The 22,633-nt window shown below is 42.3% G+C and overlaps 1 protein-coding gene across 1 annotated transcript; it reads left to right on the plus strand.

Annotated features, from left to right (window-relative positions):
- The first annotated feature begins 17,574 nt into the window (after nucleotides 1-17,574).
- CALCB (calcitonin related polypeptide beta) lies at nucleotides 17,575-20,665 on the plus strand. Its single transcript, XM_032488969.1, has 4 exons — nucleotides 17,575-17,663; nucleotides 18,403-18,534; nucleotides 19,776-19,960; nucleotides 20,529-20,665. Exons 1-3 carry the CDS (start codon nucleotides 17,578-17,580, stop codon nucleotides 19,933-19,935), a joined length of 378 nt encoding a protein of 125 aa, XP_032344860.1. The 5' UTR covers nucleotides 17,575-17,577; the 3' UTR covers nucleotides 19,936-19,960; nucleotides 20,529-20,665.
- Nucleotides 20,666-22,633: the final 1,968 nt, after the last annotated feature.

Genomic DNA, 22,633 nt, shown 5'->3' on the forward strand with positions numbered 1-22,633 from the left:
AAAAAAACAACCAGAAATTGTGATTGACCAGACAGGTGAAGATATATGACTATATTTAAATAATTCTACCTAATCACATCTACAATGTTTGATAGTTCCAGAGGGCAAATTGCTGTGCCAGGAATATCAAATATCATTACATCTGCCTCCAAAGTACAGATATTAGAAAAGAAAATAGATGAAATCCCTATCATTTTCTGAATTTTTTTACTTAATTTTATAAATGATACTTCGCCAGTAAGTTAATCTTCATAAGAAATGACTCTTCATCTCTCCTGTATGGGCTTCTCAATATTTTTCTTTAATGGACAGGAAATTAAATACCTTATTCTCAGTCACATCAGGACATGGAAGTCCCCTTTTCACAGTACAGAGATATTGCCTGACCTCTGTTTACCTTAAGGCTTAAGCAGCCAGAAACTTCTGATACATCTGATTTCGTGTCTGGGAAAGGAAAGAAGAGTAGAAAAAAATATTCCAATACAGGCACCAAATGATACCCATTACCAGCACTGATAAATTATTTACCCTAAGGCCCTATGATCCTTTAGGGGCAAGTCCGTGTACGTCATATCCCATCACTGTGCCCAGCACACAGTTATGCTCACTAAATCTCATTTGAGTGAATAAACACATTTCTCCCATTAAATATGCAGATTGCTGAATTGTCATTCCTGTAATTTACCCACTCTTACTTAGGACATATATCCCCACAGTACTAAAACATCCAAGTGAAAAGAACAAAAATCAGCAAAAAAAGGTTGAGAATCTGTACTGTCCAAAACAGTACCCACTAGATACGTAGCAATTTACATTTAAATTCAATAACATTTAAAAACCATTTGCCCTAGCCAATACTAAGTATTCAGTAACTATGTGTGGCTAGTGGGCTAAGGCATCAGATAACATAAGTGCAGAACAGAACATTTACCTCATCCTAGAAAATTCAAAGTTCTCTTGGATAGAAAGTTCTAGATGATTGCCTAAAAATTTTCCATTTCATCTTGATGTTCTATGCTTTTATAAATATGTCAAGAGTTCAAGACCTTTTCTAAGTATATAGTAGAGTCCCTTAAGGGAAGTGATTTGGGGAATAAGGTTTTCCTGTAATTTGGGCTTAGGAAAATTACTCCAAGATTCAGGAGAGCTTGTGAATACACACTGAAGTAACATCTAGTATTCCCTGAGGGCAGAATCCTTTTCTTGTTCATTTTTCCATCTCCAGCAGGTAAGACTGCACTTAGTAAAGGCTGAAAAATGTTAAATATGTATGTATTCCTAACAAATTACACATTCTCATTCTAACATTTCATGTATCTCTCATATATAACACATTTATTTCAGATGTCAGGAGTGGAATAGATTCTGTTGCCTAGAGGATAAAGAAAAGACTTGCTTTATCTTTTTATAGGGTCTGTCTTCCTTCTCGCTACCTCCAGTGCAGTCTACTTTTCCCGTCTTCTACAGTACTAGTTCTTATCTAATGATGAAAGCTACTGTCACAGAGTTTGTGCTGACTGACCACATACTCTACACTGATGACATATGTATTACGAAACAACAGAATTTATTGTTGTCTGAATGTTTGTATCCATATGATAAAATCCTAATACTCAATGTGATGAAATTAGTAGCTGGGGCCTTTGGGAGATACTTAAGTCATGAGACTGGAGTCCTCATGAATGGAATTAGTGCCTTATAAAAGAAGCTTCAGAGAGATCCCTGGCCCCTTCTACCATGTAAGGGTACAGCAAAAAGACAACCATGTATTAACCAGGAAGCAAATCCCCACTTGACCATGCTGGAACCTTGGTCTTAGACTTCCAGACTCCAGGAATGTGAGAAATAAATTTCTGTTGATTATAAGCTACCCAGTCTGTGGTATTTCGTCACAGAAGCCCAAATGACTAAGACATTGTCCATGCTGGTATCCCTCTGAGAGTGAAAGGGGATGGTATTAATAGTTCCACTGGGACATCGGGCATGACCGAAGGTCACCCAGTTGGTTTTGTTCCTATCTTCCAATAGTCCTTCACTGCTGTAGTCTGAATGTTTATGTTCCCCCAAAATTCATATGCTGAAACCCAATCCCCAATGTGCTAGTATTTGGAGGTGGAGACTTTGGAAGGTGATTAGCTCATGAGGGCAGAGCTCTCATGAATGGAATTAGTGCCCTTATAAAAGAGACCTCAGAGAGCTCCTTTTCCTCTCTGCCATGTGAGAAGACAGCCATCTATGAACCAGAAGTAGGCTCTCACCAGACATCAGACCTGTCACTGCCCTAATCTTGGATTTCCCAGCCCCCAGAATGGAGAGAAATAAACCTGTTGTTTAAAGAGATCCAGTCTATGGTATTCTATTTTAGCAGCCTGAACAGACAAAGATATATGTGTATTTTTGTCTTTAATTTTTTTGACCACTAGAAGATGTTAGCTTTTCCTGAGTGTCTAGACCATGGTTTCAGTGAGATTCAGACATTCTCAGCAACACGTCGCTACACATACAGCCAGATTTGTGAACATTCATCATGCTCATTGAGCTCATATGGTTTATGCTCATTGACTAACATATCCATGCTTTACAGTTGTTTGGGCAACATTTAATTACAAAGGCAGATATAATAAAGGTCTAGTATAATAGTACCAAATGAGAATTTCTCCACTGCCCCTGAAGCTGCTTGATATTCCAAGACAAGGCTTTTGGTCACGACTGTGTTAAAATGATAAGTAATAGCTTAGGTTCAGGCCATTAGAAAGTTCCCATGAGAACATCATTCAGATTGGACCTTAGGTGAAGGAGGCAGAAGAATGAGGGAGAAGATCCAAAAAGGATGATCCTGAGGTCATTCTTCTTGAAATCCACATCAGTAAACTCTAGTCTGACCATAATATCAATCAGGAGAGGATCCTTGGTCAGATCATTTTTTCAATTTCAAAAAGATTGATTTCCATTCTGTAAACACCTCCAGTTCATTTAAATTAAGGAGCATTCCTTCTTTGGCATTCTTCCCCTGGCTACATTAGCAAAGGAGAGCTTGATCCATGACTCAAGCAGTCAAACAGCACTGGTGAGATGCCTCCTCCCTCACCCCCACATCCCCCTGGGGGATAAGTAAGGGTGGGGCGGGGTGAGGGGGTCCTCAAGAATCATTAAAGGTCTCTCAGAACCTACAGCTTTCCTTGTAACCATTTATTATGTTCTCTCAGTGCCCAGAAAAGAGAAATAGCTCTCTGCATTTGCTCTTAGAGTGATAGGTAACAATTGAAAATATTTGTCTACGGATTTGATCACAACAGGGATGTTTGGTGAAAGAGGAAGTGAAAGACTTCACCATTTCATGGCAAGGATCTCATCTTCAGTATGCAGGATGGACTGGTGCCGGGAGAAATGTGAAAACCCTGTCCAGGGCTCTGACATTTCTGTGTGCAGAATGGTAACACTCTTCAATAGGGAAGAACAGCAGTGCTCAAGTGAGAGACTTTTTCTTGCCCTTTGAAAACTGTCCCTTCAAGACTCATCCTGAGGGGCAGCATCAGGTGAGAGTGTCTCACGGGCTCATTTTCAGTTCTTGGATTGCTCTGGCTCAGGCGTAGGACTGGGTGCTTGCCCCACAGAGCTCCTGAAGTGCAGAGTGATGCAACCGGCACAATTGTGCCTCCTTTGCACATTCCATTCCAACTTTGCACTCACAGTTGTGTTTCAACAGGATGGAGGAAAGTAAGGGCCTGAGATGGGACAACCTAGTTGATAATATCAATTATAAAATTGCATGTGAGACTATAATACATTCCTGAGCAGTATAAGTGGAAGAGTAAGTGAGGGCTTTGTTCTCTATTGGATATTCATAACCATAAGGCACCAGAAGGCCAAAGGTAAAATTGGTAAAGGATCATTTATGTGTTAAGATCTGAAAAGTCCTCACAGCACTAAGAGAGAAAAGTAGTTTCTCCTGGGGGGAGGGTATAGCTCAAGTGGTAGAGCACATGCTCAGCATGCACAAGGTTCTGGGTTCCAGTACCCCCTCTAAAAATAAATAAATCTAATTACCTCCTCCCCTCAAAAAAAATTTTAATAATACAGTAATAAATGATATGTTTTAAAAAAAAAAAAGAAAAACAAGTTTCTCTCAATGATGAATGAAGTTCCATTATTAGAGGTCCATTCCTTTGGTTTAAGCCTTATCGATAACAGGATGAGAATATTCATAGCACTACGCTATTGTGGTGGAAATGGTTTCAATGAACTCAAGATTCTTTCAACTCTCTCAGTCAGCTGGAAAACAAAAACATCACCACTACCACACTGTCTTGATTATGGTAGCTTTAAAGTAAGACTTGAATTCAAATAGCATAAATCCTCCAATTTTGTTCTTCTTCTTCAAGATCATGATGGCTATTTTGGGTCTTTTCCCTCTCTTTATAAATTGTACACTCAGTTTGTCAAGTTCATAAAATAACTTGCACAGATTTTTATTGGGATTTCATTGAATCTATAGATCAAGTAAGTTGGGAAGAACTGACATCTTGACAATATTGAGTCTTCCTCTCAATGAACATGGACATCTCTCCATTTATTTAACTATTCTTTGATTTCAATCATCAGTTTTTTAGTTCTCCTCATATAGATCTTACACATATTTTGTTAGGTTTATACCTAACCATTTCATTTTTAGTGTTGTTAATGTTAACTGGTATTATGTTTTTAATTTCAAATCCCACTTGTCCATTGTTGGTATATAGAAAAATAATCGACTTTTGTATGTTAACTTTGTATTTTGCAACCTTGCTATAATCACTTATTAGCTCCAGGAGGGTTGTTTGTTTGTCTTTTTTCCAACCTGTATACCTTTTATCTTCTCTTCTTACCGTATTACACTAGCAAGTAATACTTCCAGTATGACGTTGAAAAGGAGTAGTGAAAGGGAGGCATCCTTGTACCGAATCTTAGTGGGAAAGCTTTGCGTTTTTCACCATTAAGTATAATGTTACTGCAGAGTTTCTGTAGATAGTCTTTATCAAAGTTGAGGCAGTGCCCCTTGATTGCTAGTTTTCTGAGTTTTTAATCACAAATGGGTGCCAGATTTTGTCAAATGACTTTTCTGCATCTATTGATATTATCACGTGATTTTCCTTTTTAAGTCTGTTAATGTGATGGATTTTACTGATTTTTTCCCACACTTCCTTAAAGGCAGTATCTAATTGGCAAATTCTGTCCAATTAGATGCCATATTGTAAGACTTGGCACACAATATGCCAAGGCAGAGTCAGTTCTATATTCCTGCTCTTCTGTTTTCTCCTGGTGAGCAGTGAAGAAACCAGGGGTTCTATAGCAGCATTCCAGGGCCCAGCAGTTCATGGGTGTTGAAAGGTAGTTGTGGCAGCACCAGGGGCAGTTTCCTGATTCCAGGATCACAGCCTTCATGGGATTTTCTCCATGTCTACAGTTCAGGTGTGTGGACTTCTCAGTTCCCACCTTTGTGGTTATGGTAAATAGAGCATCTTCCCAAACTACCACATTATTTTTTAACATCTAGTTTCCTGTATGAAATTCTTTTCTGCTTAAAATACCTAAGTAGCTTCCATTTCTAAAACTGAATGGGGACTGTCACATGTGAATAAGCATGCTAGTGGGGAGAATAAATGAAGCAGTGTGAGGGAATAAAATTCCTCATGATGGCATGAGCTCTAAAATATGGGGAGAAAATAAGGCTCACAAGAAAACCAGTCCCATTTCAAACTAGACTGAAAGATGCCTTCCTTGAAGACTGCTGCTTCCAGAATAATTTACCAGCAGCTCAAACTCTCCTTCTCCATAAAAATAAAATACAATAATCATTATTAGTGTCTCCCAGCTAACTTCCAAGTACATTTCATTGACATCACACAATGTCCTTCATTTGTTCTTTATTCTTCTATGTCCACCTCCTTCACCCCTCCCCCCTCAATTTTAATAAAATAAAGAATAAGACTGGAAGGAGCTTCATAGCTATTTTAGTTAAATGTTACAATTTTCTAGACTTATAAACAGGCCAAATCAATAGAACAACTTTCCTAAAATGAGCTATACATGATCTAATGACTATGCATGATCCAACTTCACTGCACACCTGGTAGGACTGTAGAGAAGTAAAATAAATACAAGATGGTTCCTCTAGACATTTAATGCTCAATATATATGACAGAAGAAGGAATACATTTTCTCAAAACTTCCCATATCCTGCCTCATCACCTGCAGGACCTGATCCCTATCTCCCTACAGAGAGAACAGCAAGGATTTCATAGCAGTATTTTGCCAGTGAAAAACTCCTGAACCTCCAAGGCAAATGGTACAAGTCATCTCAGATGGAACACAAGGCAAAGCAGGAAAAGGAGAAACCAACCCTTCTCTAACCTATGGTCTCTGCTCAGCCCTTGGTCTCCTGAGGGAGCCCATTCTTCACAATCTCTTTTTAACAGGAGGTTTGCTGTGGATGGCACTTACTGGTGCTGAAGACAAGCTAGGCGTTGATTGCTTAAGCCTATTTGACTATTGGTTAATGATGTGCCAAGGACAGCTGACCCAGGGCTGAGGGGTTTCCAAAGGGCCTTTAAGATCCTCTGGGTCTTTGACGCCAAAGGGTGACTTTGATCTGGACAGTTGAAAGTTGACTGATCTCATATCAGCTCCAAGAACCAATTACATATTTGCCTGGAAATGAAACACAGTTTCTAGACATGTGCCCAAAGCCCTACTATCCAAGGACACACTCCTCCCAAGATTGTAGCCTAGATCACTGAGCCCTTCCCACATCACAGACTGTCTTGTCTTCACCATGACTGTGCCTCCTGAAAGAAACTGCAAAACACTCACTTATCAGGAGTCCCTTGACTGATGACTTCCTTTAAACCAGAGAAAGCTGAGAAGAAGAAACCAAGGAAACAGCCTCTGGATAACTGAAACAGGCGTCGCTACATTTTATTACTGCTATCCTGACCATTTCCAGGTTCTCACTCAATGTCTGTAGGCTCTTCATTCACACACAGCGCTAACTTGTTTGGCTGTTTTCTGATTTCCCATGAGCACAAGTTAGTTGAAGCTGTTGTTACAAAAGACCATCCATTACTCATAAATGCTCACTTGGTATCTGTTTACCCTGTATACTCTAAGCCAAAAATTGGACAAGCTTTGTTTCCATTCACTTGAGTACAGATTAGCTGAGTAAATGCCCTAAAAGATGCTTTTATAGTTCCTGATGTACACATAATAAATATATAACTATACATTTATAAAATACACACTATTCAAAATAATATTATATAATAAATAGACAAATATATAGTTATATTTAAAGGTTTGCACTTAACGTCTATATACAGGCTCATTGTTCCCATACCATTCTGCAAAGCTTTGTTTTGTTGTTATTGATTTATTGTTCATTTCACTGCACACCCAATGAAAATGGGAGTGGGTAGACTGTTGCAAAAGACAGTTACAGTGACACTAGCAAGCAGTGATAGTTGACAAATTAATGAGATGAAATGAAACAAAACAATGACAAAATTATATGGATATCTGACCTCAAAAAGAAAGATACTGTAGTATGTAATTCAGACCTATTGGCATTATGTAGTCCTGAGAGCAGACAGTTTAGTGCCCAACACAGTAAATGATGTTCTTATGATAGTGTCAACGAATCCTCAAGAAAGGATTTAAATTACATAACACATATCCTTACTGGGACCGAGATCTCTTGCCTCCCAGGCAGGTGGCTTTGCCTCTGTTGTGAATCCTCATCTGCTAGGAAGAGAATGAAGAAGCTTCAGAGTCAGAGTCCCTGAGTTTGAATGATGAATCACTCATTGGTGACCTTGAGCAAGTTATTTCACTCAGTTTCCTCCTATAAATTGAGTCAAAATAGTTCCTAATTTTCTGAACCATTGTAATATTAAATGAGATCATGTACGTGAACTGTTTAGTGTCTGGCACATAGTACTCAATTAATGTTGGATACTACTAATAAATAAATAAACAAATAAGTAAATAATACTCAATATATTCTTTTTAAAGAGGTATAAGAGTATGCAATGTATTTTATCTAATTTTCCATACAAATTGATAAAATTTAGCACTTGAGGGAGTAAGCTTTTGTTATAATGACAATAATAACCACCACTCTTGAGTACTTGTTCCTTGCCAGGCAATGTCCCAGGTGTTTAATATAACTTGTCATAATCCTTCTGAGCAGTGATGCTGCAACATGACCAGGTGTGGATCTGAGAAGTTTGGTGAAGGCAGATTTATTCTGTACTGGCCTTGGCGATGGATTTTACTTGGAGAATTAAAGACTTATAGATAAAAAAGGGGAAAAATAGACTTATAGATAGCCTTCTTCTTAAGAAAGCAGAGGAAAATGATTTATTTAGGCTACCATATTAAGCTGATATAATTTGGAACTAAAAGGGATAAGCTTTTGTTAGAGGAAAGAGGAAGAGGAAGAGGAGAAGGAAGTGGGGAAAGAGGAGGGGGAGGAGGAGAAAAGAAGATATTCTTAAGTATCTGCTCCATGCCAAGTAGTGTTTCTGGTCTTTAACATAAATTATTTTTACTCCTGTCAGGTAGTTATTATTATCCCCATTTTACATGTTGAGAAACTGTGGCTCAGAGACATTATTTTCTGCTCAAGGACAAAAAATTAGTCATAGAGCCAAGATTCAAATCCAGTTGCACAAAACCACAAAACCATACACTTTCCAGTCCTAAGTGACTCTAGTTACAGAGGAAATCCCCTTATATGCACCTTATGGTTCCCTGACTGTTTCTATAAAGGGGTCGTCTCTGTAAAGAACTCTCTACTACTATTTCTATCCTTCTTCTCCAAGGAACACTGTTCTCAGCCACAGAAAGGAGGAACATTCTGGATTGGGTGACTCCAAGCAAATGGAGAATTTTAACCATCTAAGAGGAACCTATCCAGAGTAATTCCTTGACATGCCCAGTGAAGTCTGTCCACTTCTCAGAGTGACCAGCCTCCTCAACCACACTCAGTTCTTTCCCTGGAAGCTTGAGTCACCCTAAAAACCTTGGAAGGAAACTTTCCTGGTGCCTACAGCAAAGAAGGCACCTGTGGGGTTGGGGAAAGCAGCTCCCAGGGCAAGTCGTCTCCACTCTGCAGGAAAGTCAGCTGGGCCTCTCCAGGCCTAAGAATGAGAGGCCAGGAAAACCCCATGGACACAACATCCCATTTCTTCCTTCTGCCGTGAATGCCTTTATTTCTTGTCTAAACTAAAATCCGCTGACGTTGTGTACTTGGTTCTAGACTCTAATGGCAGTTGGTGTGTCCCACTGAGGGATCAGGGAATTGTACATCAAGGCTCCACAAGCCTGACACCTGGAAAATCATCACATTGACTCTTCGGAGCAGGGACTCGTTAAAAAGCTTCTCCAAGCTCAGGTGGTGGAAAATCTTGGTCACATGTGCCTTCCATGTTTTAACAATTCCCTATTGCCTGCCTAACCTGTGTGCATCATTAAATACTGGATACAGGTTAAAAAAAATAAAGTGGTTTTTTTCAGGTGGTTTTAATGCAATCCTCACTTAATTACAAGCCTTGTTGTTTAGTTATTGTCAAAGGAGTCTAGTAAGACGTATCTAAGGCATGGAGCTCAAAGTCCAAGCACCAACTTTAGGATACAATTACATTATAATAACCTGTCAAGGCCTGGAGTTATGTGATGCTAAGCAGTTCATTTCTCACCTCTAACAGAGTTTTCCAAATATGACACCAGTTTGCTCAATAACTCCCCTTTTTCTGTAGCATCTATGAACAGGAATATTGAAGGATTTGAGTCAATTGGAATTTGCTAGAGGAGGAACACCTGATATGTGAGATTGCATATTCCTAGACACAACTGCCTGGGGAGTGAATGCAGCCAGCCATACAGGTTGTACTCAGGGGGCTCTATTCCCAGCAGAAGCAGCACAGGGGATGGCACCTGATATTAAGAGCTGTGTCCTCACCCTCTGCTCCACACTCCATTAGATGCACTCCTTTTCACTCCCTTCAGGGACTGTAACTTCCCCTCTATTTAGCCACTTTCCGGCTCTGGCCCACCTGCACTGGGAGACGTCCTCACTGCTCCAGCCCACAGCAGCCTCTTCCAAGCCTCAGCCCTCACTGCCTTGCAAATCAGCCCAGCATTTACTTATTATGGTAGGTAGAACAAGGAACTCCCACCCTACCCCTGGGAGTCTACATCCTAATCCTTGGAAATGCAAATTTGTTACTTTACATGGCAAAAGAGACTTTGAAGCTGTGATTCAACTGAGGACCTTGAGATGGAGAAATTGGAGGAAGCCAAATTGTGAGTGACCTGGTGTTAGGAAAAATACTGTAATCTGACATAAAGTTTAAAGCACATTTGCAGAACATCAGAATTAGAAAGGGATTTCAGAATCTCTCAATCCAATAAATTTGTTTGACAAAAGTGGAAAACAGCAGTCCAAATGACTTACTTAAAGTCACAACTTTGGGGTTAGGGGTAGAAGTTAGAACCTTATATCTTGACTCCTAACACTCTTTCCCCTATACTCTCCCCTGACTGCATCCACTGGCAAAGTAAAACAATCTACAAAACCAACCACAATATCAGACAAGGTGAAGTAACGAGTAACACAAAATACGAGAAGTTTAGTCATATGGATTGGTTTTGGTTTGGGGCTTATTCTTCAGCAATCTGCCTATCTTAAATGACAGCACCAACATTTATTTTCCTGTTGCAAAACTGTCAGTCTTCCAAATGTTGGGTCAGAAATTGTAAATGATTTATGCCTGGTCATGGAGTCTCTCACATTAGCCCTGAAAGCAGGAAGACATGCCCATGTTCTCCTCTGAATCAGCGCCAGGGGACCAGAACTCTTACCTGATGTGGCAGAAAGACAAGCCATGTTCAGGTATCTCAGAGCCTTAAGGCACCTGGAAATATAATTAAGTCAAGCCAAATACTATATTTTTTTGCCTAGACAAAGAAAATACTATCCATTTTAAAATTGTTACAGCTATGAGAGACATTGTATCACATGCCTGGCACATAGCTAGAACTCAATTGATGGCAGTTATAATATTTACACATTTTTTCTTTGTTTTATATGTGATTTTTTCATATTTACCACACATGTAACATCTTTCAGATAATTTTATACCTAGGTAATTAATAAAACATTGGTGCTCCCTTTCTCCACTGTTTACATAGATCCACTTGTTCTAAAGGCTTCAGAAAAATCTCTATCAGGATTCACTTCCTGCCTCTCTTTGGCAACCACTTCTTTTCTCCCTCCCCGAGTAGTGGTTTTATTAAGCTCTAAACATGTTTTAGGGAAATAATTCAGAATCTCTTTCATGTTCAACAATAAAATCACTGATGGAAAGCTTTGGGTTTTGCCCTTTACACAACACAATCAATTTTTCTAAGACTTATTTTTTTTAGAGAAGTTTTCAGTTCACAAGAAAATCCAGAGGAAGGTACAGAGATTTCCCATATTCCCCCTGCATTCACAAGTGCACAGCCTCCCCTATTATCAACACCCCTCACCAGAACAGGGACATTTTTTACAACTGATGAAACTACATTGACATCATAATCACCCAAAGTCCATATTTAACCTTGGGGTTCATTCTTGCTGTTGTATATACTATGGGTTTGGACAAATATATAATGTCATGTTACTTTACATGGCAAAAGAGATTTACATGGCACAAGAGTATAATACAAAATATTTTCACTGCCTGAAAAATCCTCTCTTCTCTCTCTTCTCCACCTATTCATCCCTCTTTGTGATTCTTTCTTTGGATTTTCACCTCTCTGCCTACATTGCCCATCTGTTCTTGTATGCTGTCTACTTCACAGCCCTTAGCATATCAATCATGGTTGTTTTAAAATCCTAGTCTGATAATTCCAACATCCTTGCCATGTCTACTTCTGATCATATTATGTTTTTTACCTTTGAGTACATGTTATAATTTTTTCTTGATAGCTGGACATGATGTACAGGGTGAGAGAAACTGCTGTAAATAAGCCTTTAGTAATGTAGTGGTGAGGTGTGGGGCAGGGGAAGATTCCCATAGTCCTATAATTAGGTCTCAGTCTTTTTGTGAGCCTGTTCCTCCAGACTGTGAACTTCACAGGTGTTTCTCAGGGATTTTTTCCTCCCCACTTGGAAGGCTGGAACTGAGGTTAGTTGAGAATTTCCTTTCCCTAGGGTCAGTTAGGCTCTGATAATATCCCAGCAAAGTTAGGCTCCGGTTAATTGGTTTCTCCTGAAGGCAGACTTTGTTAAGAAAAACAGGATGCTCCAGTGAATTTCAAAATGGTTCCCTTTCTTCTTCCCCTGCTGGAAACACAAAGGGAGTTTTCTCCCATATTTACTGTGAGAACTTGGTTGAGCTCCTGGAGGTAAATCTCATAGAGAGCTGCAGGGCAGGAAGGTGGCTTTTTAACTTTCAGAAGTTGTCCACACTGACCCTCCAGCACTTCATCAGTTATAGTTCAGGTTTTCCCACTCTGTCTGGCACTGGTTCCAGGTGAGTTTGCCTTTGTGAGTGTCTGCTCTGGTAAGTATTCATCTGTATATCTTTCCAATCTTGGGGACAGAAACTTGCCCTTTCGGTCTTTCAGTCTTTACCTCCCTTAGGGATCCTAGAAGAGTTGTTGATTTTTTAGTCTGTTTAGCTTTCTATTTATTATTATCACTTCTAAACTCCTTGTATGTGGAACCCAATACAATCAAATTTCAGTTGAAATTCTCCAGTTAATTTGTCAGCTCCGAATTTCCCCCAGATTTTTGTGTTGCGGTTGGTAATTTTTTTGTGTGTTATGATTGCTAATTCGTGTTATTGTTGCTACTGGTTCTGAAGTTGATACTGTAGTGGTTGTGCTGTTATTGTTGAGTCTATATCATTCACAAACTGAAAAGAATTGAGTAAGCCTTTAGGTGTAGACCTTTTAATTGCATAGAAACTCACATAAGAGTTTCCAGATAGTTATGGGTCTCTGGCACACCCTGATAAGTCTTTTTTTTTTTTTTTTTAAATATAAGAACCTTATTTTAAAGAATGGAAATAAGCATTACAGTCAGAGTTTATCAGAGTGTTATAAAAATTTTTTTTTACAAACTAGAGTATTTCCAACTGACCCTGACTGCCAGATGTAAAAGTTATGAAATAAGGTCATAAAATCAAGCACAAAATAGTCAAATGACCATTTATAAATCAGTATTTTCCTTGGCACCTTTGCTAGATCATTCTCTATTTGGTGTTGATATTCTGAGAAGTTTCAGGGAGAGCTGGACACAACCTAAGCAATTCATCTTGGCAGAGGTCTGAACTTACTGGAGTCCACTTTGTAAATCAGAGGTGTGCTCAGGAGAATGGTTTTGTATCTCACCTAGAAGACCCTGGACTTTAGGAAAAACCCTAAGGGTGACCCTTATATTTCCTTGTCTCACTCCTGGAAACTTCTATCAGGAAACCAACTCTGCATGTCAAATAAAATAGGAGGAGTCTGGCAGAAATATTTGGGAATCCAAACCAAATGCTGCTCTACCCAACTAGGTCCAGGTTCTCTGCAGGCTGGGATTAGAGACTTGTAATAGTGATGAGACTGGCTGGTGAATTTGCCCCAATGAATTAATTTCCATTCATTCAACAAACATTGGCTGTGTGCTGGCTACTGAGGCAGATGTGGTGCTGAATGCCAAAGAAAAGGACAATTTTTGTAACCTTAACCCCCAGCTCAGTATAAGGTACTCAAAGAGTGCTTGAGGGATAAATTAATCTCAATCCCTCCCAGTCTAGAGAGAGTGACATTAATGTAGAGGGTGAAATTTCTGGAGTCTGTTAGCAACCTCTGGGTGCAGACCCTGATTCCTGCCACACACCACCAGCCCATCATTTGCAGCTGGCAAAGATTACAGAGTGAGGAATTCACATAGGCTTTGTAGGCTGAAGGCACACATGCTGGCCAGGGGTCGAGTTCTAGCCCACAATGTGACATGGTTACAAAATTGGCTTCTAAAGTAGTTATTTTTCAGCCATTTTGTAATCACTATTGTACTGGTAAAAGCTGTGATTCTCTCATCAGGAAAATGCAATCCACAGAAACAGATTCTTAAAAATGATTTTAGAAGATTCATATGTTACAAACCTCTTTTCTTGAAAGTCACTTCCACAAAAATACTCAACACCTGAGAGTTAAATATTCACCTACAACAGCCCTAAGTGGAGAGCCCAGGCTACATACTGCAAGTATTCGCTATGCCACCTTTGGGAATATAGCCCTGAAATTCTGCATAAGAAGCCTAGGGCAGGACTCTGGACCCTAACTGCTGAGCCCCAAAACCCTGGTTTGGGTCTCAGCCCTGGACATCAGCCTCTAGGTTTCAAGATGCACTGAGCCCGCAATCTGCCATCCTGAGCCCTTCCCTTGCACCTCTCGCATTTTTAGGCTCTATGTTAAGTTCACTTACGTGCCACCAACCAGTTCTTCCATTCCCAGGATCCCCATATCCTTGTAACTCTGCCTGAAGAAAGCGAGTATCAGACACCCAGTTTTCCGCAGCCCTGGGCTTTTATTCCCTTGTGACAGTTCCACCCCTGGGGTTAAGAAGGAAAAAAATTTGAATAAAGGCACCTTGTGTGGATTCCTAGGGTCACGCTGGGTGGTCTATGCGTGGGGAAGGAGGAGCGGGATGCCCCTATGGGCCTGAGCAGGGAGGTGCGGGCCATAGATGCTTCCCAAGACTCCAGGCGGACCTCTAGCCCCGCCCCTCCTCTCCCACCATTCATCATCCACCTAACTATTTGCCCAACTGCCCCTTGCTTCCCGCTCCTGTTTGCCAAGATGTTCCAATGGCGTGATATCAGCCCCTCACCCACATTTACCGCAGTTCAGTCCTTTGCTAAAAACAGCTTGCCAAGCTTGACAATACTAAAGAGTCCCGCGGAGTATAATCCTCACACTCAATTCCAGCCATACTCTTACACACACGCAAACCCAGAACTGTCTCTAAACACATGCTCACTCCCAACCACAGGCACTCACAAAATGACACGCACGCAAGAGCATCCACGTTGCGTTCACCCCTAATCGCACGGCAGTCACGCACCCGCCGGCACGGTGAGGACCTACATCCACGATACCTAACCCACTTTGGAGAATACGCATGCTCCGTATAATCCGACTGGTGCACCTCCACATTCCTACACCCTGCAAACAGGTTTCTGGATCTTTCGAAGCTACGGCTCTAAGACCACCTGAAGGTCTTAAGTCCTGACTTGCTATTCTCAGCGGGAACAATGTACATAAAGGAGTTTCCCACTGTTTCCAAAATCACTGGATCTGATACCGCAGCGCATGATACACCGCAGCCGGTATACCATCCTGCGCGGCAAGCACTGTAGCGGCAATGGGAGCCGGTGGGCGGCAGCAAGGACCCCAGCTGGGTGGTTATCCCAGGCAGAGCTCAAACTTGCCCCGGGTGTGCCATAAGTGACCCAAACCACAGGTCTGCGCAGCAGTCCTCAGCGTACTGAAGCCTTAGTATTTCCCTGGACATGCTTGCTTCATGCCACATCTCTTCCCCGTGCGAGGCTGGTAGTCTCAGGTGGAAAGTGGGAAAGTAGGATGCGATGCCACAGAATCCCCCATGAGCTTTCTCAGGAAGCTCTTCCAATCCCTACCTAGCTGGAAAACAGGTACGTGGTTACCAATGAGAACATTCGTTTAACACGGGAATCTGATCCCCATTTCAAAGATGAGTACATTGAGGCGCTATAAGTTTCTAGCCCATATCTTACCGCCTGGAAAAGGCACAGCTGGTAGAGAGTTCAAGTCTGACAAGTTCTTAAACCTCTATCTCTAGATGCCCACAAGCCCTGCCTGCCAGTGGGTAATCCCAGCTGCCTGAATCAGACACCATGTTTGGGCACAGAATAATCAACTCTACTGGCAGTAAACCTTGGACTGGAGTCTACGGTCAGACTTCTGGGAGCCAGGATTACCTGTAATGCTGGACTCTGCCCTACAAGATCGCATACCTAGGGATGGAGTCGGGTGCGTGTTCAAAACCCGCAGAATCGAACAGGTGAAGTTTACCATGACGTCAAACTGTCTTCAAATTCCTGCTCACTTTACCTGTGTTTTTCGTTGGTCCTCAGCGCCCCCCACTCTCCCCTTCCACCCCCGCCATCAGTGACCTCAATGCAAATACAACAGGGGTGGTCCTTCTGGATGCTCCAGGTTCTAGACGCAAGTGGTGACACAATCCTTCTGGGGCTCAGGATCCTTCCCCTCATTGGTTGCCCGGAGCTCTTGAACCACCCCAGACTCAGAGCAGCGGGAATAAGAGCAGCTGCTGGTGTGGGAGGAATCAGAGGCACTGCCTAGGTCGTGTCTCTGCCACTTCTTCCACAGTGCCATCGCCTGACGCCAAAGCTACTGCCGCGGCTCCCTCTTCTGCTCCCAGCCACCTGGTTCCTGCTGCCAGGTAAGCCGGAGATTCCTGCTTGGCTGTGATTCTGTTTCTCTCTTCCTCTTCTCCCTTCCCTCTCTCTCCATCACTTTTTCTTGGCTGATCTCTTTTCCCGTCTCAGAATTTCTATCCACTTCTGTCTGGGACTGTTCATCACGCTATCTGTGTTAATCCGCAGTTCGTCGCAGCCTCCTTTCACAGGTAACACAGGATGCTCTCAGTTCGCAGACTCCCAGCTCCACTCTTCCCGTGCTGAAGCGGGCTCCATTCTCGCTGTCTCCAGCCGCACACGTGCTTAGGTCCATTTGGGATGCTGGAGAGTCGCAGGCATCTCTCGCAGAGCAGGATGCAGGAATAGATTTGGGGACTGTGCGCTCACGGATCACGTCTTGTACCTAGGGAAATGGGTTCGGAGCCTGGGACAATGCAAGCAGGTGGCAAATAGGTGCAAAGACCAGGGGCAGGTAACCATTAAACGCAAGCCCCAGTAACACGTTCTGGGAGATTTTTTCCCCCCACATTTAAGTCCAGGGTCCGAATTTGAGACTACCAGCTTGCTTCTTACAGGGTACTCTTTGCCAAAGTGTAGAGCAGCTGAACAGTATAATTCGGTTTTTCAGTTTCTCAGGGATTTAAACTGCAGAGATACATCCTCTCCATTCCTTGCCCCCTGCGGGGTATGAGCAAAATCCTGGCATCCAGGGTACAGCTGAGTTGCACTGTGGGAAAAGCTGTGGTGACAGGGTACTCCGAGTCTGTCCTCCAGGAGTCCTGGCCAACAGGTGGTATGTGAGAGTGTGTGGGTGCTAGGGAGGGGACTATGGACTGAGACCTCCTCACCCTAGTCTTCCGTTTGGTTTCTGTGCTAAACCAAGAGTGCTACAGGCTCACTGGATCCTCCAGCAGTCCACTTTGCTGAGGAGAAAACAATGTTGAAGGGAAATGACATGACCAGCCTGAATTCAGGACACCAGGGAGTTAGAGGGATAAGCAGGAGCAGAGCTCTGGTCTGTGGGCCTATAGGACTTGGAACTGTTGCACGGTGATGTCATTTTCCCTTGCAGAGAGGCGTCATGGGGTTCTGGAAGATCTCCCCATTCCTAGCCCTCAGCATCCTGGTCCTGTACCAAGCTGGCATGCTCCAGGCAGCACCACTCAGGTAAGAAGGCTCTCACCTCCTACAGCCCCTGGAATCATACAAGTCCCTGTTCTGAGTGGGCTTTTGGTGGGTGGAAGTGGAGGGATGGGTGGTAGTGTACCGCTGTATGAATGTAAATGTGTATATAAGTTTTTCATAATTTTTTGTGATACAAAGATATGTAGCACACAATTTACAAACAGACATAAGGTATGCAGTACTCATTTATGTAAATTTTATATAACTCATTGAAACTTAGAGCATGCTCTACTGCTTTTAAACAAAATTTGTCTTTCACATATTTACTAATTTAACCATAATCTGAGAAATAGATGTATTCTAACTGCTAATTTGCCAATACATTTGTTATTAAATCTGATATGCAATCTATTCACCTAATTTCTCACCCTCATTCAAATTAAACTGAAACCACTTTCAGATTTAAACTATCATTAGCATTTATTTTGAATAATGTCTGTATTTAATACCAAGCTTATAAAGTTCCTGAAACTCTATCTATCAGCTTTCATATGACTATATGATCCAGTTCCAGCAAACCATTTCTTTGAGGTCACATCATAACCTAACTCCTGGTGAAGCAGCATTTTTGGATGGACACTGGGCTCATGCCCTGTCCATTGAAAGTTGGGGCAGCCACATCCTCAGGGGTAGTCAAGAAACCAGGAGACCTGGCTGCTTATCCTGAGGAGGAGGTAGACAAGGGCTTAGAGCTCCTTTTGGGCTTGCTTGCCCTTCCTAGGTCAGACTTGGAGAGTGACTTTGATCCTGCTACACTCACCGAGGAGGACATGTGCCTCCTACTGGCTGCCATGGTGAAGGATTATGTGCAGATGAAGGTTGGTGAGCTGGAGCAGGAGACAGAGGACTTCAGGTAAGTCTCTGCACTTCTCCCAGAACATTGCTCACCCTCCCCACCAGCTTACCAGGAAGGCATATCTTGACAGGTAGGAAAGACCACATCCGGACAGCAGCCAGCAGGCTGTCACTGTGCATCTTGGTCTGTGGCCCAGCTGTTCTACAGACTCCACTGAAGACATAAGTCATGTGGAGAGGCTACAGTTGTAGCACATGTAAAAAGATCCCTTTCTGAAAGAAGTGGGGGAAGATGTAGAATAGCTCACTTGGAAACTGGCAGTACTGAAGTGACCTCCCAGCATTGGTAGAGTTTAGCTTCATAAGTGTAAAGCCAGGGAATGAACCAAGGTGCTTATTCAACCCCTCCCACTCCTTTCTAGTTCCTTTCTCCCTATAACTTAATGCATGTGGTCTTCTCTGGGTGCTCTTTGGGCTAGTATCAGTGGCTTTCTTTGTGGCAATGGATGTCTGGAATATCAGATGGGAGGAGGGAGAGCAGGCCAGAAGAGAATCACCCAGGAAGAGATCAGGAGAGAGAGGACAGCCCTGTGAATGCCTGCGGAGAGCTTCTCAGTTCCGCCTCTGAATATGCTTTTCATTGGGGGATAAAAGTATATTTCTAAAAACACCTGAGCTTTGTGGTTATTGCTCTGGCCACATCCCACACTTCATGAATACAAGGATCTGTCTGGCAAGTAGCTTTAGCCCTTGGTAGCTGGAGTCAGAGCAGGGTGGGTGGTCCCTGAGAGCAACCTCAAGTAGCACAAACAGAAGCACCAAGGAGCAAATAAGCACCTCTGACCTGATGCTGCAAACTCACTTTATCTTCCAGGAAGAAAGGAGAATTTTCCTTCCCCAAAGGAATACTCAGTACCTACAAATGAGATACATCTTCCAAATAGACCAAATAACGGGGATTGGGTGTGGCACCATAATCTTTCTAGTCACATAAGCCTTGGTCAAGTTTTAGTTTACTTGTACAGAAAAGATTGGCTGTTACACTTCTGTGTTCCATGGCTTGTCTCCCAGAGCATGTTTAGTTTTTCTGATACCCTTGGAAATGTTTATGGGGAGTGACTGTGGCATTTTCCTTAGTGCCTTATGATTTTCTGCTGTGATTTTGTGTTCAGGAGAAATATTTAAGGCTCACTGGTGCCTCTTAGAGCAATAATTTTCCACTGAAGGTCCCATGGGGCAGGCACCCACCCTCAACCTCTCACTGACAGACCTTTTCTTTTTCTCCTTCCTACAAAACAGCATCACTGCCCAGAAGAGATCCTGCGACACTGCCACCTGTGTGACCCACAAGATAGCAGGCTGGCTGAGCAGATCTGGGAGTGTGGTTAAGAGAAACTTTGTGCCCACCAATGTGGGCTCCGAAGCCTTTGGCCAGGACAGCAGGGAACTTCAGTTCTGAGTAGTGAAATGACTCCAGGAAGAAGGTGACTGCCCTAGTACCTTGATGGCTGGACAGATGGCTGGGTATTGCAGGGGTGTAGGTCACACCCTAGCCCTCCCTGGGTCTGTATCATAAAAAAACTCACAGGAGAACGTGACGACTCTACTCTCTGGAGAAAGAACAGAGTCCCAATAGCTGAAATCCCTAGAATTAGTATTTCTGTTTTTTCAGTATGTCCCAGTGACACTGAGATCATCTGCCAGAAAATATAGATCCTTTTCATTTAAAACACTATTCTTTTGCAGTTATAATGGTAAGTATTCTAGTTTTTAGTTTGAAAGGCAAAGACTCAATCCTTTTCGAGTATTCCTCTCAATGTCATGTACATCTGGATTCAGAACTTAGACCTGAGTTCAAATACTGTGTCCTCTACTAACTCTATGACCATGTGCCAGACCCTCTCTGAGCCTCAGCTTCTACATGCAGATTAAAGGCAACAATAGTATCAACCTGTTATCATTAAAATAAAAAGTAATTGAGATAATTCATGGCAAGAGCCTCTCAACTAATGAGTAATAAAATTCTAGCTGTTATTTTTTTTTTCCTCCTAGGTCACCATGAACCTGAACTCTTAATCTGCAGTGAAAGCTACTTACAAAAAATAATAGCATGGAAGACACACATACATGCATGCCTCTTGATATTAAAAACATTCTTTTCCTTGAAATAAACTGAACCTAAATGCAGAATAAAATTGTTGCAGTTACCCAACATGCATCTTTTTTATATTTGATTCTGAATCCAATCAATATAATTCATGTCTCATTGGTTTATCTGGTAGCAAATCTGAGCCCTGTCAGTCAACCTGTTGATGGTCGCAGCTCTACTAAACCTCAGGGGGACATGAAATTACTGCCTTGTGGGGGTCTGGGGACACACAGTAATGCTGTGCCTCAAGGGAACTCTTCATGTAAAGAAATGTTCTCATTGTGCACTTCATCCAGGTAAAAAACTGTATTTTCAATACACTTAAAAGGAGTCCCTGCTGCTATTTTTGCTGTTTTTCCCATGACAATCTCAGGGACCTGTGAACACTTTGTTGACCAGGCTGGCTCAAATGAGGCAAAGACAACATGCTCGGGGTGGGTCCTCAGTATCCTGTACCCTCAGTGTCTAGGGAAACACCCTTATAGGAATTAGAACCCCCTGCATCTCAAAGAGACATTCACACTTATTTTCAGAGACTGCCCTGGTCCCCAGCCCCAGAAGTTATCTGTTCACTTCTCTCTGACTCAGGCTTGCCCCTACCAATCCATGCCTATCCTCCCCAGGATCACCCCTTCATATACCCCATAGCCCACAAAGCCCTTTAGAACAATGGCTCACAGTATGAAATGGGATCACAGACTGGCAGACCTGGAAAGATCGTTAGATGACATCGAATCCAACTTTTTACTCTCTGAGGTGCAGAGAAGAAGAGTGCATTGCTCAGGGTCCTGCAATAAGTTTAGCAGAGAATTCCTATATTTAACAAATAATAACTGAGTATCTGCTATATGCTTGACACTATTTGAGCTGCAGGAATAAAGCAATGAACAGAACAGACGAAACTCCCTGCATTCATGTAGCTTATATTCTAACTGGGGGAGACTGAGGTGATACATGCTATGGAATCAGAGACACTCATTACTGGAAGTAATGTGGGATGTCACAGGGTCTAATGGGTCAGTTGATGTAGAAATTTCCCACAATCAACATCCCTGGGCATCTGCTGCAAGTGCCAGTGACCAGCTTCTGACTATAACTTCCAAGGTGACTGGGCAGCCAGTTTCACCTGTGGACAGTCAGTTAAGTGCAGTTTTTTAATTAGAAAAATCACCCCCTACTATCTCCTGATTCTAGTTATTTCCTCAGAAGCACATAAAATTCTGACACTCGCTCACATCAGCCCAACCTTAGCAGTGAATGTAGATCAGACCATGTCCCCCTTAGGTGCAAAGTACTCATTGGATCCCCATCTCAAGGAGTAAACGCCTGGGTCATTGCAATGGCTTACCAGGTCCAAATTCATCTTCCTTTCCTCTCCACTCACCACCTGCCCCATTACCTGCCTGGACTCCTATTTCCCTCTCAAACACTGGCCTTCTTACTATTCCTTGATCTGCATCCGCCAGCACCAACCCCCTCAAGCTTTGCACCTGCTGTTACCTCTCTGCAGAATGCTCTTACCCCATGGCCCCATCTCCTCCAGATCTTTACTCAAATGTCACCTACCCTGGATGAACTTTCTGAAATTGTATTCCACTCTGCCTACCTAATTTTCTTCTTCTTTCCTTTATTTTTTCCCTCTTTACCTCTTATTACCTTCTATCATAGTATATATTTTTATTCAGTTAATTATTTCTACCTCAACCTATAAATCATGCAAGTTCCAAATAGATAAGAATATGGCTATTTTGTTAATTGCTGAATCTCCTGCACACAGAACAGTAGACCTGGCACAAGGTAGCAGAGACTTGAAGTGTCTCTGTGGCTGAGTTTTTGTTCTCTTGTGCTCTGCCATCACCTTGAAGAGACCATGCCTTAGGTATTCTTTGTCCTTTTAGCCTGGGCTCCAAAAAGAGCCCTTTGACCTAAACCTGAACTGCAGTCTGGATCCACATGCAGGCAACACCACCTGAGATCATCTTCTTCCCTACCTCACTTCCATGAGCAA

This window comes from Camelus ferus, chromosome 10 (genome assembly GCF_009834535.1).
Source record: "Camelus ferus isolate YT-003-E chromosome 10, BCGSAC_Cfer_1.0, whole genome shotgun sequence".
Taxonomy (NCBI): Eukaryota; Metazoa; Chordata; class Mammalia; order Artiodactyla; family Camelidae; genus Camelus; species Camelus ferus.

What these genes read in the sequence shown, in the direction of transcription:
- CALCB (XM_032488969.1), top strand. Translation starts at nt 17,578, where the DNA reads ATGGGGTTCTGGAAGATCTCCCCATTCCTAGCCCTCAGCATCCTGGTC. An exon ending in CTCCAGGCAGCACCACTCAG is followed by an intron (nt 17,664 to 18,402) that starts GTAAGAAGGCTC and finishes TGCCCTTCCTAG; the next exon opens with GTCAGACTTGGAGAGTGACT. An exon ending in CAGGAGACAGAGGACTTCAG is followed by an intron (nt 18,535 to 19,775) that starts GTAAGTCTCTGC and finishes CCTACAAAACAG; the next exon opens with CATCACTGCCCAGAAGAGAT.